This window comes from Heliangelus exortis, chromosome 7 (genome assembly GCF_036169615.1).
Source record: "Heliangelus exortis chromosome 7, bHelExo1.hap1, whole genome shotgun sequence".
Lineage (NCBI taxonomy): Eukaryota > Metazoa > Chordata > Aves > Apodiformes > Trochilidae > Heliangelus > Heliangelus exortis.
The window spans coordinates 9,111,744-9,130,877 of NC_092428.1; the positions used below are offsets into that span (position 1 = coordinate 9,111,744).

A 19,134-nucleotide genomic window follows, 5' to 3' on the forward strand; every position below is an offset into this window, starting at 1 on the left:
TTCTATCTTAAAACCTGTTGCTCTTTCTACTAGGGGAAAGTGGCCCAGACAGCTTGCATGTCAGCCTGCCAGCATCTTTCAACATCCTTAATGCAGATGCTACTGGACACTGAATTAAAACAAATAAGCATGGGAGCAATTCAGCAGTTCAATTTGGATGTGATACAATGTGAATGTAAGTAGGTGTTCCACTATTCTTGTATATGTCTGTCTTAATATTGAAAAAAAATTCTTCAATTTAAGCCACAAAGTGTACCTTATTTCTGTAATCTCAAGGATCCAATTGAAACACTAATCTGTTGTTAACCCTATTGGAATTATAATTGCAGTATCTGGTAAAAAGACTATAGTCTATTACCAAATTGCACAAAACCACTATATAGATATAATGCTATTATAGTTGAGGGGAAAAAAAAAGTTCAGATGTTTATGAAATTTTAACTTAACTCCCACTTGAGTTTATTTATTATGATATAAATTTAAAATATGCTGTTATGTAGGGTTTCCTTCTTCCTAAAATTATTGTTGCCATACTCACTGTGCAGAATAATAGTACTCATTTGTAAACATCAGGTCTTTAGTCTCACTATTCAAAACAGGGCATCAGAATTATTTTGTAAAACTGGTTCAATGCAGCATTGAAAGCAGGGTTCATTTCTTCATATTTTATGGAGGTTAATCTGTGTGAAGGAGGTTACTTCCATAATGTGTCAGTGTTATGGATAGGTTTTAGGTCAGGTTTTACAGTTGATGACTGAGATACTCGCTAGCATGGTGTGGTTTGTTCTTTTTTTAAAGTGAGTACTTTTAGATTTTTATGCTCTGTTTTTTCAAAGCATCTTTCCTCATGTGTTTGAAGCACGTATCTCAATGGTGACAGCTGTAAAACGGGGGAGTTCTGCACGTCATAACCTGGTATTTCTAGTTTGGACACATGAAAAAACTTAGGACTATTCAATTAGCTCAATTAGCAGCCACCTATGGGAAACTGAAAACTTGATTTCAAGCAGTTTGTTTTGCATCACAAAGGGTTCTCTTGGGAGTCTGGGGGGCAGAGTTAAGGCACATTTTTGACGTTTTTACTATGTGCTTTTCTTTTCTTCTGCTGCCTTACTTGTTACATTTTTACTTTTTCACTTTTAGAAAGCTTGATGTTGCAAATTTAATACTGTTCTTTTCTGGTAGGTGGGTAGGAGTTGAGTTGCTGCACCCACTACACAGTCATCTGCCTTCCAAACAAATAGTGTAACAGCGAAGAAAGCTTGCACACTGCCATATTGCTCTGTTTCTAATATTTCAAATATCATCTGTGAACAACACCTTGCTTCACTACTCGATAGAGATCACTGTTTCACTCGGGAATTTCTAGCAATATAGGGGATAAAATGCATGTGTTGATTTTCACTGCAAAAACAGTATGTTCACAATGAAGTAATGGATTGTTTTCAAACCTTTTTCTTCTCAGACTTTGCCCTGTTATATACCATCCTAATTTCTGTTATCGCTCTACCATCTTTGGTTCATTCAATCAGTGAATGATTGAATTCTTAGTAGAATTTTGTTTAATCTAACAAGAAAATATTTCATGATTTTAAGATTAAATGTAACCTTAAGACAACATGTTTTGTATATGTAGCTGTTATTAACTACACAAACTGTGCGAATGGCATGGACAAGACTTGGGAAACCTTGGGTCAAAATGAGAACATTTCACCTAGTAACTTAAAAGACTGAAAAATGTGTTCTTTCCACCACTGCATAACTTCTGGTGTGGGCTGTACAGCAAATTCTGTTCTATTTATTCTATTCTGCAAATAAAATAAACTTTAATTTTTCCTTTCTGCAAAGGTTTTCAAGCATGTTAGAAAAAAACTCGTTTTGCACAGAAACCCTTTGAGTAGTTTAGATATAACTATGGAATCTTGTCAGAATAGAATGCGACAAATGAGATTTTACAATCTGTGAAATAAGGGATTGACACAAGATTTTGGTCAGACTGCTTTGCTGTTGTGGTTTCATTCATAAGGTCCATCACAGGCACATTCCAGACCTCACTGTGATGCCTGTGATTTATGTTCTTGCTCATCACCCTCCTGCAGCTTTATTCTTTGACACTTTGGGATTAATGGGTACAACAGTGACATTTCAATTAGTGCTTAGAATGTGCAAGTAATTCACAACTGCTGAGTAGCTTGCTGGGTAGTTGCCTACTGTATTGTATACATGGGATTGACATTTTACTTAGACACAGTGAAGTATACTTAGATGCATTTTGAACTAAAAATTATGTGAGATGTAGAAAGTTATGAATATCTGAATATTCAAATTCAAAATTCTCGGCAATATTCTAGATACTTATTCTGATCTTTAACATTGTGTTTTTATTTTTCTAATATGAACTGGAGATCTAACTAAAAGCAGAAAAATGTGATTACTGGTCAGATTTTTTGTTTCCATTAAAAAGCAATCAACAATACAACCAGTCACCCAAAAAAACTATTAATGAGCAGCAATCTGTTAAAGTCAGTGAGTGCTGAATTTCTTAGTCACAAGAAATATATGAAGTTGTAAGTGAACTTCCAAGAAAGTAAGGTGGAGGGGAAGGAGGTGATCTTGCAGTGAAGTCTGGAATTTCATTATCCTGCACTGCATTTCTGTGTTAAGTACCTAACTTTAAAAAGCAGAGCAGAAAATCACAAAGTAACTGATACTTTTGCCTAAGAATAGTAACAGTATGAAGAGGTCTTATGGTCTTGCTCTGCTTCTAGTAAGTATTTTGTTTTCTTTCCAGATATTCCAAAAGCTTTCCATTTTATTTCAGTTTTGAAGTATTTATCCACTGCCTTTGCATATTTTATAACTTAGACCAGTGTTTTAACTCCGTATTTTACATAATTTTTTCTCAATTGTGTCCCAGTTCTGGGATTCTTACAACAGTATGCAGGAAAATAAAACATATTAGATCATATTGAATAAAACCCAAAGGAGAGTCCTTTGCCTGAACGTTGCATTTCAGCATCCTGAGAGTTGCTGTATCTCACTTTATGAGAAGCAAGGTGTACATAAAAAAAAAAAAAAAAAAAAAAAAAGTTTTTCAGAGACACCACCAGCTGGGGACAGTGCTGGGGGCTGCAGCCCGGCCAGCTGGCAGCCCCCTCAGTGAGGCTTCTCTCCAGGCGTGTTTGAACAGCTGGGCTGCAAAGTGGCTGACGGCATCTGAGATGGGCACCTGATTCTCCACTCTTCCTCTAAAACTAGATTTGTAGCTTTGCTTTCCTGCCTTTGAACCAGTGCTATGAGGCTGAGGTAAAACTGTCCTTATTTAGCTTTTGATCCGAAGTCTGGACTCTGATTTTTAATTTCTGCCATTGAGCAGCAAGACTATTGGTCAGACCAACAGAGAGGCACTCACACATGGTGGCTAAAATATGGGGTTTTGAGAGAGTAAAATGAAGAGGCCTGTTAATAAGTCTAGAAGTGCACAGAAATTCAGTAAAATTCACAGTTATAGATGTCTTAAATTCCATTTTAGCACACACAGCCTTTTTCTTAAGGTATCCCTTGACACAGAAATTCATATATGTCTTCTGTACAAAATGTAATTAAAATATCAAAGTACTCAAAAGACAACGAACTGATGTCATCTTTACAATATTTAAATTTACCATTCTGTGTGTATGTTGCCTGCCAGTATTATTACATACATTTTTTGTTAGGTTCTGTCTCCTGTAAATTGCCAAACTGGCTGTTACAGGAAGTACATTAAGATTGTATATATTGATGACACACGTGCCAAAGATTCTGTTTTAGGTAAGCAAAAAAGTTCTACACAGAATTATCGAAGTCTAGAGAAAGTAGACATTAAAAATCTTGTAAATACCAGGTTATCATAATGCATATTTTCAGTTTATTTTGAAGTTTCTGTTTCAAACTGCCAGGCAGCTCATGTGACAGTTTAATGGTGATATTTGTGTTTTCACTCTCTCAAATTATGAAACTCCTGAATGCTCTTAAGCACACTAAAACAACCAGCTAACCAGTCCCTTACAAATTGTCTTAGCCTATAATGAAAATAAGGGGTGAATTTTTTACAATATGTACATATTTCATTACTATCTGGAAAAGAACCCTTAGGATGAAGACATGTTAATCGTGTTCTTATAATATATTCCTAACATGCTGTGCAGGAGAAAATGTTTAATTAGCTTTGTAAAATTGTTCACAAAACTTAAAAATTGAGGCTGGGGCAGGGAACTGTCAGACCTTTGCAGCAAGCAGATTATCTTTTTGCCCTTTGAACTCATTAAATTGTAAAGATGAAACAAAATCTACTGTAGTCAACTGTCAGGAATGCCCCAAATATAAGAATAAATCCTTGTGTTATAATTAGTGTCCCAGGGGGTTTAAATTAATAGATAATATAAAGCTGTAGGTAAAGAGAGCAAAGCAAGTAAAAGTATCCCACTCTAGAAAGGTATCTTCCAAAGATAGTGCCAATGGCTAACTGAAAAGTTTTGCTGCAGGACACACATTTTGGCTATGTTTACTTTTCAGTCCTGTAGCTCTTCCTTTGCTGTAGAGCTTCCTCCTCCCAGTGCTACCATTGTGGAGTGGCTGGAGATGCTCAGATTCTAGTGGGGGAAGCTGGTCACAGTGTACTGTGTACAAATGGAAAGCAATACAGGATCAGATACAGATGACCCTTACCCTTCAAGGTACCTTTCTTGTTTAGGGGATACAGAAGAGACCCTCATGTTTATCTTCCTTTTTTATGGTGTTGCCACAGCTTCACAGCATACATACCTCTTTTTTAGCTGTTCACTATGGACATCACTATAAATTCCCTGATGTAGTATAGTGTTTGCATTTTAAATGCTATGTTTGGCTCACCAAAGGGGTCAGAATCCTGGGTCTGTCTGTCCCTGAAGAAATGTTGATCCCAGGGGCCATTAAATAGCAGCCATGAAGACACACAGCCTTTTAGCCTAGGATGTTCAGAAGGGTGTTTTCATAGAGCTGGAGGTCTTTTGTTCTTCTCCAGGTTGGTGGTTGTACAGACTGGTTTCTTTTTGCTTCTTTACAGAGTGTATTATTAAGCAAACTCTCTCTAAAAAGATGCTGGGTTTAGGTTATGTTTTTTCTACTGTGTTCTATCTTTTTTTTTAATGTAAAAAGTGTCTTTTTGGTAGATTGAAATTCCCTGAAAAGTCCCCTAGAGATTTAGAGTTTTACTTACAAAGCAGGAAAGCCAGACAATTTAAAATTCAGACTTCAATACAGTAACCAGTGAGCATTTGCCAACTATTGCCAAAATTTGTCTGTCACATTACAATGTTTTCCCTAGGGTCTTTGATTGTTATTTTTCATTCCTTTATTTGAAGAATCAAGTCATATCTGAGTTTAATTAATTCTCTTATTTCATGATTGTCCATAAATTTTTTTGCACTGCTGTAATACAAGTAGTAAATTCTGCCCCTGTTGGTAAAGCTGCTAATCTGGTACTACATTCCTCTATTACTAAGCTAATGTTAGATATTCTGAGATCGTCTTAGAAGCTTTATGTACTACTTAGAATCATTATTTTCATGTACATCAAATTCCACAGAACCATTTATAGATTTGTAAATAGTCTACCTGAATTCATTAGACTGCTTTGAGTTGAAGCCATACATTAGTAGTAAATTACTGAACCTGTTATTTTGCCATCATGTTATCCCAGACACTAGTATCTTTTTGGATATTGCTTTTGCATCACAATCCAAATTTTATATCTAGCAATTAAAAAAAATATTTTAGGGGTTTCACATTATTTTTAAACATTACGAGGAGTCCTTAGGACACAATAGAGATGATCCGGAAATGTTTTGGATGCTTATGTTCTGTTTCCTCTACTATTGAGTGTAATGTTTTCAAACTTGAAAAAAAAAAAAAGCAACCTTTCACTGTCTCAGATGATACCTTTATAAAATAATTCCAATAGCATCTACTTTGTTTTTGTTAAGAGCTCTTAACTGTGTATAAGAAAAATTCTCCTAAACTCCTTTGACATAATGTGTTTCACTTGAGTGGGGATATGAGGCAATGGGAGCTTCTGAAAGTGTATTTGTTATAAATGCATGATTGGGATAAGAACAGCAGAAAGTATACTTACTTTCTCTAAGTTTGAATAATTACTAATTATTTCCTAGTTTAAGCAAATAGCTGACTGTTCCTTTTTATTACCATGTTATGATTTCTTAAAATTTTGAATATAGTTTTGCCTTCCAATTTTGACAGCCTTCCTTTGGGTTCAAGGAGAGCAGAAGTTCATTATTGATAAGCTGCCCAAAAGGCAGTGAGGCATTTCAGGTCTGCACTGACTGTGGCACATAGATCTTTCCACCTGTTGACTACACATTAAACAAACTCCCACCTTAGCTTTTGTCTTTTATTTACTGTTTGGCTAGAGGTGGAGTTTTATAAAGCTGATGCTATAACAAAAGCAGATGTTTGAAGATATGTTGAAAACCATGGAATTGGTATTATTTTCAAATCTTTTAGTAATCATTCACCTTAGGCAAAAAAAAGAGAAAATGTTGGCTTCGGTGTTTGTAACATTACTACTCATTTAGAATTTTAAGCAAATTTCCTAATAATACTCCTAAAAAGTGTTATTCTTGAGGATTATTGGAGTTGAAAAAATTAAAGGAAAGTTGTTTGTTGGTGTGTTTGCTTTTAATCACTGTGGGTTAATAGTTGTCATTTATTTCTGTCAAACTTGTTTCATTTTAATACTAACTAGTATTTATGATACATAGATCTAGATTTTCTGTTAAATTTTTTTTTTTTTTTTGAAGTCTACATCCATAATATTCTTGACCTCTCCTTGCAGTGTTTGCTAGTTCTGAGCCTGTGCCAGGATTCCAGGGAGACACCCTGCAGCTAGCTTTCATCGACCTCAGACAAGTAAGACACTAGTTGTTGTTTTTTACCCTACTAATTTCCCCTTTAGACCAACGCTGAAGTTATTAAATTAAAGAACCTTTCATGTTTTAGCATTCCCATGTAATTAGTTTTGAAAAGTGGTTATTTGAAGTGTTATTAGTGGCACTATTCCCTATAATTTAGCATAAAACTGTTTCTCTTAATATGTTGTTAGGGGGCACTGTGCAACTGGTGGTGCTGTTACATGGAAACAGGATGGAATTTTGGTCCTGGCAATTTTGTAACGAACCTGTAACACCTTTTTGCAAGAGCTTACATGTTACACTGGTGTGTCATGGCCCAATTCCATTCTTAGCAATTGCTCCTGTCTACAAAACTACTCCCTGGAGAGCAAAATCAGGCATGGTATTCTTTTAAATTATTGGAAAGCAGCTTTATTCCAACTGTCTGATCTTTATTCTATATGAAATATAATTTTAAATGCCTTAATGTTGGAAGAACTCTTCCACGGTTCTTGCCAAAATGTGTTTTTTTCCAGACTGAAATCTATTTGTCCTAATTTCATGTAGTTATTTCTGTTCCCTGCTCTCTGTAAATTCAGACACATATCTACCCACAGCAATTAATTTTCATAAACTTTTCTTATGTGAAGTTTTTGGAAATTAATAAGTATTTCATAAAATTACAAGTGTAAGTGTCACTTAAATAGTGAAATGAATCCTCAACTGCACATGGAAATTCTTTAGCTTCCTGCAGATGATATTTTTCATTACCATTATGAGCCTGTGAAAGTCATCAGAAAGTAAGAGAAATGTAGAAATAATTCTATACTGAATTATCTAGATAGTAATATTATTTTTTATTTTAATAGTTTAGTAGGTTTTTCCTAGCAAGATAATGAAAAGACATTTCAGAAGGGAAAATTCCTGAGGCAGTAAATTCAGATTTCTCCTAACAGTGAAAGAACTTGATTACAGTGTATTTGGAAATAAATAAAAGGCAGAGTTGTCTGACATTCCCACAGTAATATAATTTGGGAACAAAATCTACAGTGGGATAACCAAGGAGGAGGATATAGGATTGTGGCCGTAAGATTTGTTCACGTGATTTGTACCCTAGGAGTTCCAGAATTCAGTATGTGAGGATATACACTGTCAGACTTCAAATACCACAAGTCTTTCCTTGACTAGCAGCCTTCTGCTTTTGGATTCTTTTTTATTCTCCTTTTATTATTTATGTTAGAAGTGACTAAACATCTTCCAATTTGTATGAAAAGAGGTTAGTTGAAAGGAAATTATGGTGAGAAATTTTGGCACCATTTCTGTCATCCACATAAGTGGTATAAGTCCTTGCAGAGCCTGTGTTTGTTTCAAGGGAAAACATGATTACCAGCTGTGCAGGAGGGCAGAGTGTGTACATACCTGCTACAGGAAATAAATATTATTTTTGTATGTTTTAAGCACCAGCTCTTGAGTATGTCAGATTAATAGCGATCATGTTGCTTATGGAAGCTCTCAGTTTATGTTACCAACTTGTATTTAGAATTCTCTTGGTGCGATGCTCTGTATGCCATGGGAATCTAATCTAATCAATTTCAGTTATCTTATAAACAGCAAAAGTCTGGGAAATCCACTTTATGAAGTTGCATTTGAAGCTTGTAAATGTAGACTAGTTCTAGCTTTTTTTGCATGCCTCACCAAAAGGTATTGCAAGCACACATTAAAAACATTTACTATTTAGTAAGGGTTTGCAGTGTTTTCCCTCTTTTCCTTATTTGTGATCCATTTCTATCTTAATAGGGTGGATGACAGTTCTTTTCAAGAATACTTAGAAAGGCAACAGAGCCTTTTTCAGAAAGTTCTTATAAAAGGTCATGCTTCTGTTTCTTAGTTTAAATTTGATACTTTTTCATGAATTGCAGGATATGAAAGATAAGGAAGTGGGTCCAGTGGTCAGGTTTTACCTGCCCACCCGGACTGTGCCCTAAGGTCAAACTCCTGATACTGGCTGTTCGGTACAGAGTAGCTGATGACAGGTAGGGGCTGATACAAGGGTGAAAGCTTGAACCGTATCAAAGCTAAAAGGCAGGAGATTTGGGACTCAGCAAGAGGCTGTAGCTAAAAGATGGATCAGCAGGATTGCCCTCTTCTTAAAAAGCAGCTGACCTGCAAGGGAAAAGACTTTACTGTCCTGCCAATCACATGGTTGCTAATGGAAGCCAGTTATCTCAACAACAGCTTACTCTCTCGTACCAGGGCGGTGTTGAAGATTAATGAGGAATGGGCAGTACAATATTGTAGTGTGTTTTACTAAAGAAAAGTCAATTTAAAAGGAGCCATCTTTGAAGAAAAAGAGGGAAGAGCTACACTTCGATGATTACTAGAACTGGGGAGGAGCAGCTTTGAAAAGAATTGCCATAGATATTTTCATCCTAGCAGTTCCTGAATCCTGTCTTTCCCTGAAGACAATGTATGGACAGCATGTTGTCCCCAGCAATCCCACTTCTTCCTTTCTTCCTTCTACAGATGTAGAGGAGCAAACAGAAGGAGAAACAATTGGCATGAGAAAGAGTTGCTTTTGAGAACACTAGTTAGTAGCAGGAAGCTGTAAGACGCCAGGCATCCTGAAGGGGCTTACCAGTGTTCACTCTGATAGGCCACCTCTTTCTTATTATGCTCTCCCCTCTTATGGTCTTGTCATACTTAACATGTTCCTTAAAGATCTTAGTAATCTGTAGAAACCCTTGTCAATTCAGATTTTTCACAGAATTGTCACAGTTGGAAAAGACCTCTAAGATCACCATGTCCAGCTGCCAACATCCTTCGTCCCCCCCAAATAAAACCTATATATCAATATCAGTATCTGTATCACCCACTAGCATAGTCTCATATGCCTTGAACTGCCTCATCTACAGGTTTTTTAAATACTTCCAGGGATGGTGATTCCACTGCTTCATTAGACAGCCCATTCCAATGCCTAACTACTCTCTTGGTAAAGAAATTCTTCCTCAGATACAGTCTAAACCTCCCCTGGTGCAACTTCAGGCCGTTTACTCTAGTCCTGTTGTTATTGAGAGAAGAGGCCAGCACCCATGTCCCTACAGTCTCCTTTCAGGTTGTTGTAGAGAGTGATAAGGTCTCAGCCTCTTCTTCTCCAAACCGAATCCTAGTTCCCACAGCCTCTCTTCATAGGGTTTGTTCTCCAGACTCTTCAACAGCTTGGTCACCCTTCTCTGAACTCACTCCAGCAGCTCAATGTCCTTCTTGTAGTGAGGGGCCCAGAACTGAACACAGGACTCCAGGTGAGGTCTCACCACTGGTGAGTACAGGGGCACGATCACTTCCCTTCTGGTGGCCACACTACTCCTGACTTGCTGTTGGCCTTCTTGGCCACCTGGGCACACTGCTGACTCATATTCAGCTCGCTGTTGAGCAGCACCCCCAGGTCCTTTACTCCCTGGCAGCTTTCCAGCCACTTCTCCCCAAGCCTGTAACTTTTCATGGGGTTGGTGTGACCAAAGTGCAGGACACAGCATTTGGCCTTGTTAAACCTTATTTTATTGGTCCAGCCTGTCCAGGTAATTTCTTGTGCTGTTCCCAGAATCATAGTATCTCTGCATCTTACAGAAGTGACTTGGTGTGGTGGACTAATCTCATATAGTGCATTTTTTTACTATTCTGTTTTCTTCTGCCAGGAGGAAGGATTTTTTTTTGTGCCTTGATGACTTCCTGTTTTTTACTGTACACTGCTATTTGTGTTTGGCAGACAAGAGGGAAAATAACTTGGGGAGCACATTTTTTTAGAATCTTAAAAGCTTATATATGATGTGTAGTAACTTTAAAATAATTAATCCAGGATCATTCATGTGGAATTTGATAATTTGAACAGTCTTTTCTATGTGAGTGCTTTACTAGAAATGGAAGAATCCATTTTACTTGCTTCATTTTGATAGGTAGGTAACGAGCACAGTCAAAAACATACTTGGCTTTTGCATCATTGGGAATCTTTGCACCTGTAGCAACCAATGCACTATTCTCCAAAGCTTATATGTACCTTATATCCCTGGGCTGATAACAGGGATTGTGCTTCGGGCCCAGGAAGATGAGCAGTGACTGCAGAACTGCAAAGTAACGCAGCACTTTCTTCTTAAGAAGTACCTGAAGTTTGCTGCAGGGAGAACACCAGTATACAACTCCTTCTCATAGAGAATCACGTGGCCATGATCATCGAGGAGCTTGCAGCTCCAGCCACTTTAGCAGCTCCTACATAAGCAAGCAGCTAAGAAATTTGATACATGTTCATGGTTCTGTACAGATGCTTAATCGTGTCTTGCCTCTTGCCATTTGTCTTAGTACATGACATACCTAGGTCATACATACATGCACCCTTTCACTTCACTTAAAGCCACCGAGGGGCAGGTCAGCTCAGCAAGATGATTATCAGAGTGGCAGTACTGCTTTAAAGATGCTGGTTTGTGGCATCTTGTGAAGATGACCCTGCTCTCCTGCAACTTGCACCACTCTCTGAAGGTAATTTCTTGCTGCTGTCTATACAGGGACTCTGGGTAAATAGAGCAGTGGCCCAAGTTTAGGTAGAATGAACTTTTGGGATTTTGCTACCAGTTTCCCAGGTCAATTGGAATTAACCTTCAAAAGTAAGCGGGTCGTAGTCCTACTTGAATTAGTCTCTGAGGAAGCTCAGCCTCCAACATAAATCAGTTTTGTCCTGGTTATTTAGAGCATAGAGTCCAAGGCTCTTTAGTGCCTAAGGACTAGGGTTACAGTTCTGGAATATAAGTCAGTTTCTTGGACATCCTGGACACTTAAAGACTGTGAGGAAAAGGCCTGAACCTTAACATTTTTGCATTATTATTTGGAGGCCCAGTGTAGTGTGTCATGTGTAGTGGACAGGACTGATAACCCTGTGGTTGCCTGAGAAGTCAACAGTTGCTGTCCTGGGGCGGTCTTGAAATCAAACATTTGACTATAGAGTTAGAACATAAGCTACAGATGTAGCTTGACTTTTTTTTCACTTTAAACTTCATAGGTTGTCTCTAGTGTTTCTATCTACCACAGGCATTATTTCAGTTTCAGGAAGACCTTCCTCCTTTACTGTCTGATCTCAGACAAGTACTCAGGTAACTTGATGATTGTATAATTTCCTTATTTTCACAGTAGTGGTGAGAACTGTGTCATATCTGTCTTCTTTTTGCACTTGAGTACATGTTACCATCCAGTTGCTGTCAGTGCTGGGCTTGCAACAGGGGATGCCTTCTCAAGTGAACATAATCATGTGCTATTTGTTTGCTTGTTCATTTCCTTTGTAAAGCATTTTGTAAAGTATTGTTGCGACAAATATTACTAATTTCTGTATCATAGTAGTGTAAATCTATTTGAAGGAGAAATTTCTTACTAGTTCTTTAATATAGTCCTCCTATGTCTTCTTTGCTTCAGAAGTAACTTGTAGGTAGGAGCTGTGTAACTTAAAAGAAGTGTTTGACACTAAAGGCAGACTCACAGCTCGGTCTTCCCCAGTGTTTTGTTTTGTTGCAGTGTTTAATTTGAATTAATTTCCTGTGGTAGTAGCTGCATTTCAGCTCTGACTTTTCTCTGATTTCCCCCAATGTGAAGCACTCCAAAGCTCACACTGTCTGTGTTCCCTGTGGAGAATACTCTTGACCCTTTCAGTAGACTTCAGAGAAAAACTTGCAGCCTGTTGCCAAATAACTCCTGGAGGGCAATGGCTCTAAAGGTGTGCTGTGGCTTCCTTTACAAGCTGCCAGCTCACACAGTGCCTAGATTTTTAAATGAGTATGGTACAGCCATCCCTGGCCTCTACTCTACAGAAGAGTCTTGAAAAAGAAAACATTAGGAAAAACATTAGGATTTTCCAAGAGGGAGAATTACTGAACAGTAGATTTAGGAGTAAATCTTTAAAATTTCAGAGTTTAAACAAAAAAGTAAGCCTCTCTTTCATAGGCAGCAGTTTGAATGTCTTATTAGCAAGTAGTCTAAAATATTTCATGTTTTGCTTCCTGAGGGAAGTGGCTGTTGAGACTTTAATCTTCACAGAAGCTCTTTAACAATGTTTACTGATCCCTTTCCTCCCCCTCCATGCACTCCTCAGCTTCTCTGAACAAGCAGAGGAGCATGTAACATCTGTAACATGAAGCCCAGCCTCCAGGTGCTATGTAATGGGATTTGAGCTTCTCTAGTTTTCAGTGCAGTGCTGCTTATTCAGCTAAAGAAAGGAGCTCAGATTTCAGACAGCAACAAAACGAGAGTTGCACCTCCTTGGATTTCAGACCATAGGTCCTTGTTTTGCTGGGGAAGGGCAGAAAATTCTTGCTGGCCTTCCTCTTCTTCATAAAATGACTGAACTAAAGCAGAAGGAGGGTTTGAGGCACACTGGACAAAACAAGGACACTTCAAGGAGCAATAGCTGCATCATACAGGGGCAGCAGACATATGCATACCTGTGCTTCAAATTATATTAATTTGACTATGACTGTGTGCTAAATGTGTGTTAGCTGGCTTGCAGGAACACACAATATATTTTCAGAGTAGCATATTCTTAAAAGTAAATGGGAATTCTTCATATGAACATGACAAGTTGTAAACATGAGTATTCCCTAATGAAATCTCTTACTTCTGATTTCTCCTTTTCAGTTGGATTTTTCTGAAACCTGTAGGTTCAGAGGCTCAGATCACAAGTTGTGTATATAGATGCTTGTGAGGAAGATTGCAATCAGTGCTCTGTACACAGAAGCAAGCCAGCTCATTATTGGGGTGGGATTTATACCTGCCAGCTGGTAAGAATTAGGAAGCTTTAGAAACAAATGCACAGAAATTAGCAATGAGGGGTCAAAAACAAGCATGTCTTTGGATTCCCTATCTTGATAAGGATTTGCAAAATCAAAGTGGGATGGCAAGTCAGTCATTTCCTGGTAATAGGTATTCTTATCCTGTTACTGTCAAGAAATAAAAGCACACAAGCCAGGTTATTAGGTGTATGTGTGTTCTTTGGGAAACTTAAGTAATTCATCAAATTCAGTGCAAAACAGATGTTATCCAGTTCAACATCTAAATGCCCCTTTTTCAGCTGAGAAGGGCAAATAGCATGCTGATAGCATAACAAGTCTAGATCCTGGCTTAGTGACAATGAGGGGGCATAGCTGAAAATAGGCTTTAAAAACTTAAGTGTACAGATGCTGTTACTTCACTTCAGTAGCCCTAAGATGATATACATATGTCCATTTAACTACAAGATACACACTTCCTTCTATGACAAAAACAGTGCCAGTTCCTTGAAAGGTATAATTCTAAAAACTGAATGTTTTCTCCTATTTGGCAGTAAAAAATTCTGTAAGTACCTAAACCACGTAAGCTATGAAAACCAAGAAAATAATTCTTCTAGTTGTTTCCTTAAACTTATTCATTTAGGGATACAATTATCTTAATTCTCCACTTGCTGAACTAGATATGCACACGAATTAGGTGAACTGGCAGAAAAGCTGTATTGTGTACCTAGAAAATATCAGAACAACTCAACTTGACTTAGAGACTTTCAAATAACAACCTTTGCATAAGAACATAAGCCTAGTTGAACAAGAGAAGGGGGGTTGTTGTTGTTAGGTGAATTTATAATTTTTGGAGCTAAGACAGGAGCTAAGGCAGTAATTGATCTCATTTGTCTTGTGCAGTAGAAACACTACCTTATAGAGCAGTGCAGGGGAGTTCCAGCTTCTAAATACTACCATCACAGATATTATTAAATTTTCACTGAAGGGTAAGCAAAAACTGCCATCTGGACTATTTAGATGGATATATGACTCGCTATCTGAATATTACCAGCTGTTACATTTAATCATCTTTCAGCTCTTCTGAGACATCAGTACTTTCACAAGACAAGGTTTATGTATAGTTAATCAACTCATTCAAAACCTACAGAGATGCTGTTATGATAAAAACTTCATACCTCTGGAGAACTTGTCTGTTCAAGAAAGGTCATCTCATAATTGCAGAGGAAAATCCTGTAAGATCATGACCTAAATGGCACTGAAATGGTATCATTGGTAGTTTAAGTGCATATCCTGATTATACCCTGTCCATAATGTCAGAACCCAGGGCCTTCAGTTTTCTTGGGTGAGATACTGAATTTCTTTAATAACTGCCATGCAATGTGTCTGAGAGACTATTTCTGAAGCAGTCATTTCAGAGGACATTGTAAGAGAAAGCACTACATGAATTTTATTGCAGAAGGTTTTATTCTTTTGCAGGAGGATCTCTTGGTAGAAAAGTTTCAGAAGGCTCATTTTCAGATAATTTCTTAATTAGCAAATCTCCTTTGAATTAGAAGAAATGGAGACATGTGCCTAGTGTATTTGTAAACTCCTTTGTAAATTCTGATATATCTCTTTCAATGGAATGAAGTTTCTCTCTGGTTTTCTTCTACTAGCAGCTTTCCTCCCCATCTGATCATTACCTTTATCTTTGTCATGTAACAAATTATGAAAATTCAAGGAAGGAAGATTTGGGTGCATGACTTTCCTGAAGTTTGTGAATATATTATATCAAGCTGTTGTCTTCCTGCTGACAGCCAGTTGCTTCAGGATCTCTACCATTGTGTCTGTGCCCTTCTGTAGCCCTGAGCTGATGGATGGAGTTCAGCTTTGGAGCCACAGCTCCACAGGACTTCCTCTGAATCCCAAGGGTGGTGTGTGGTTCTTATGACAAATGGATGAGCATTGTTGATTGAATAACACAAGTGAAGAAAATGATTGTCCTTCATGTTACTTGTTATTTGTATTGTCTTAAGATCTATGACTCCTCGTCACCATTCACAGAGCCTTGGGTCTGGTAGCTGCATTAGTAAATTCAATAATTTCTGCCCGCAAATTATTCACACCCTACAGCCTTAGCTAAGCTTGTATTACTGGTATGTAGTATACAGTGGGCAACACTACTAACCTACAGATTTTGCCTTCAGTACTTTTACTGCATAGTTGGACTCCGTTCCTTCTATAAAATATCTGTCAGTCACAGGCAGCAGACAGAATATCCCATTTTTCCTTTTTCCTAGTTTCTTCTGTGGAAGAGAAAGTCTGTCTCTTCTTTTGCTATAGGGCCAATGTGAAATTCAGTTAAATGGAAAAAATCTTTTACAATGAGAAATTAAGGATTATTCTCTGCTTCAGAACAGTAACAACACATAGAAGAAAGTGCATAGACATAGTATGGCAAGGACCTGAGTAAGTGAAATGTAGTTGATTAATGCTTATTCATTTGGATCACAGTGTCTTAGAACAAAAGGCTGTATCTTCAAAAACTTTTGTACAATATTTAGCATAATGTGAGACTGATCTTCAGCTGGAGTAGTTTAGAAGTGCAAAAACACAAATAATAATACATTGTTTTGACTCCGACTACCTCTGGTCCATCAGTGAAGTCTGGATGATTTAAACCTTCATATATTCTTTCTGTTAGTACAAGTAGGCAGTAAAAGAAGTTATTTAATTTCATTCTGTTATGTAAGTAGTAGTTTTCTGGTTGAAATGAACTAATTATAGTAATAGTGGTTTGTCTGAGCCAATTGTTCTAAAGCAGAGTTTTATATCATATGGGCTTAACTGTTAACTTGCATGTCTTTTATGACTGTGTCTTGTTTGGAGCAGTTTGTCATCCTACAAGTTGCACTGTTTAAAATAGAAGTAACAAATAAAATTTATACACAAATTTCAGATGTTTTAGAACCTAAAGAAAAACTCTTGGAGGGGACTTTCCCTAGAGCGTTAGTAATAAAGAGGCAGCACAACTTAAAAGACCTCAAGATCTCACAGTCAGAGAGAGTCTCATGATGGGGAAAAAAAAAACCAAATAAACATCTGAAATGCATAAAATTAAAAATTAAAAAGTCACAAGATGAGTAGATAAGAGCAGTAGATGATAGGGAAAAAAAGAACCTAAAAATAAGGACAAAAAAAAGAGGAAAAATTCAGTTCCTCTCTATAAATTATCTTTATTGTCCTTATCGTTTTCTTCCTATGATTATAATTTTCTGTGGTTTATGCTGAGACCCATTAAGAACTTCTTTTTAAACAGTAGAATTTGAAGATACGTTTTTACTCAAAGAAAAGAAAGGACTTTGGTACAGATTAGTGGTGTATAAAGTCTGTGAATTCATCAGGTTGCCTTATTCCCAGGAGAACACAAGCTTCCCAGTTTCAGTGGCATGCCTTCAGGAAATCCTTCCTGGAGGACACACAATTAGCCTGCACCAGAGTGTGCAGTGTAACATGATGCATTTAAACCAGGAGATAGTTCTCATCTTTTGACCCTGTGTCAAACATGTCAATTGAGTAGCTTACCTGAGATCTGTAAGGGAACATAGGCCATCAGATAGTTTCCCATAGAAAGAAACATGCAATAGACACACAGAAAAAAAATGCAACTTAAAACCTGACTTATTTCCAAAGTAACAGAAAAAGTGCTGAGCTAGCCTTTGCAAGTGGCATAACTCAGTGCATTCAGATTCTCCTTTCTTTTTGCCAGTCTAAAGTTTAAATAAAAATCTTAGCCCTTACTTATGTTGTATGGGAAAGACATTAAAATAGCACTTTCGTTTTAAGCACTAACAAGATACTCAGGCCTGAGAAAGTATAGATTTGATAAGAACCTTGAAATGTATGGCCAAGTGTTAGCTTTGCAATGGTAATATGTTCAGTATAGCCTCTAAGTCTTGCATCCATTGGCATAAAGGATGCCAAGTTTAAAAAGTTCAAGCAAAACAGAAAAATGTTAAATAATTTCTAGACAGAAATACACAGGTAGCTGGATGGAACTGGATAGCTGGGAGAGTGAAAAGGCACAAGCTGAAAACTCAAACAACAGTTTAAAACAGTCCCTATAGCTTAATTAAATAAAACCAATAATGCGATTTAAACTTATCTGAGTTAAAATTACTTTAATAAGGGTGTTAATTACTAGAGGATTAACACTGCTTACATGTGATAATAGATGTGATCAGTCAATAAAGGGTGAGAATAATGTTCGTTTAAGAAGCAAAAGAATCTAGCACAGGATTACTCACCAGAAGGGGATAACATTTCAAAGTGGCAAGAAAATCAAGGGAAGGGGTTTTCAAACTACATGAGGCAATAGGGGCTGAATTGTGCCATCACTACTTAGCAGAAGTTCCATGTATATTGGGATCTATTGAAGTAATTATTACACTTCACACAATACATAGTTTGGAAATCTTTCTTACTGAGCAATTGTAAAAATAATTTTTCAGATGAAACATTGTAAGAAATTATTGTCATTGAGGAATTATAAGAGAAGGAATATTCTAAGACAAAAGGACAAATTCTAAGGAGAATAATTTCTTGAAGATATATTTCTTAGAAAAGAAATAATATTGGACTATTGACATTAAGCAGAAAGGTCTTTTCTGAAATGTTTGCAAACATAGCAGCAGCAGAAAAAAATGTCTTTTGCAAAATGCCAACAGAAACAAAATTTGTTTTTTCCAGGTTTCTTGTTACTACAACTTACTGGGCTCAGAAGCCTTTGCTAAACCAAGCTATCTTGACAACAAAAACAAGTAATAGGATGTTATACTGGCTGTTATACTTGCTAAAAGGTTTTTTAGTAATGTGATAAATATAAATGTGTAAGTAAACATTTTGTAGTAGCTGAAGAAAGTGAAGGTCGTCCTGTAAAGAATATGAAACTTTTGTATAGTGATTTTGGGTTTGCTTTTAACTTGCCTATATTTACATTCCTGAGCTACTGATTGTGGAATTCCTTGTCCAGTGGTTCCCAGGTCTTGTATAGCTTTCCCTAAGGGATGTAACCTCATCTGCTATGAAGGGTGGTTATGCAGGCATACCCTGAATGCAGTGCTTTGGAAGAAATAACTATCTGTTTACAGCAAACTCATGATGAGCACATCTGTATTTCTCTGTGTCTTATGGATTACACTGGATTTTTGTTTCTGTATGCAAAAAAAAATTATTCTGATTTCTGGGCTTTTACATCTAAGATTTCAATGGCTTTTCATATATTCTAACTCAGCACCCAGATTCAGATGAGATATTTTATTGATCAGTTGCTATAATTGTATCTGCTTTTTGAAGAGCCTGTTCAGAGATGGCCACCTAAGAGAAGAGCACAGACTGGTTTTTTTGCTTAAATTTAGGTTTAAAAATTT

General features: G+C 37.0%; 1 protein-coding gene across 11 annotated transcripts in view; it reads left to right on the forward strand.

Annotated features, from left to right (window-relative positions):
• EXOC6 (exocyst complex component 6) overlaps nucleotides 1-19,134 on the forward strand; it is an 89,005-nt gene that overhangs the window by 55,993 nt on the left and 13,878 nt on the right. For all 11 annotated transcript variants that reach the window (XR_011726778.1, XM_071748667.1, XM_071748668.1 and 8 more), the window contains 2 exons: nucleotides 34-175; nucleotides 6,872-6,945. Coding sequence is in view for 10 of the 11 variants with exons in the window: in XM_071748667.1 (XP_071604768.1) it covers nucleotides 34-175; nucleotides 6,872-6,945 (216 nt within the window). In the remaining variant the exon portion in view is untranslated. Of the gene's footprint in view, nucleotides 1-33; nucleotides 176-6,871; nucleotides 6,946-19,134 lie in introns of those variants that run through there.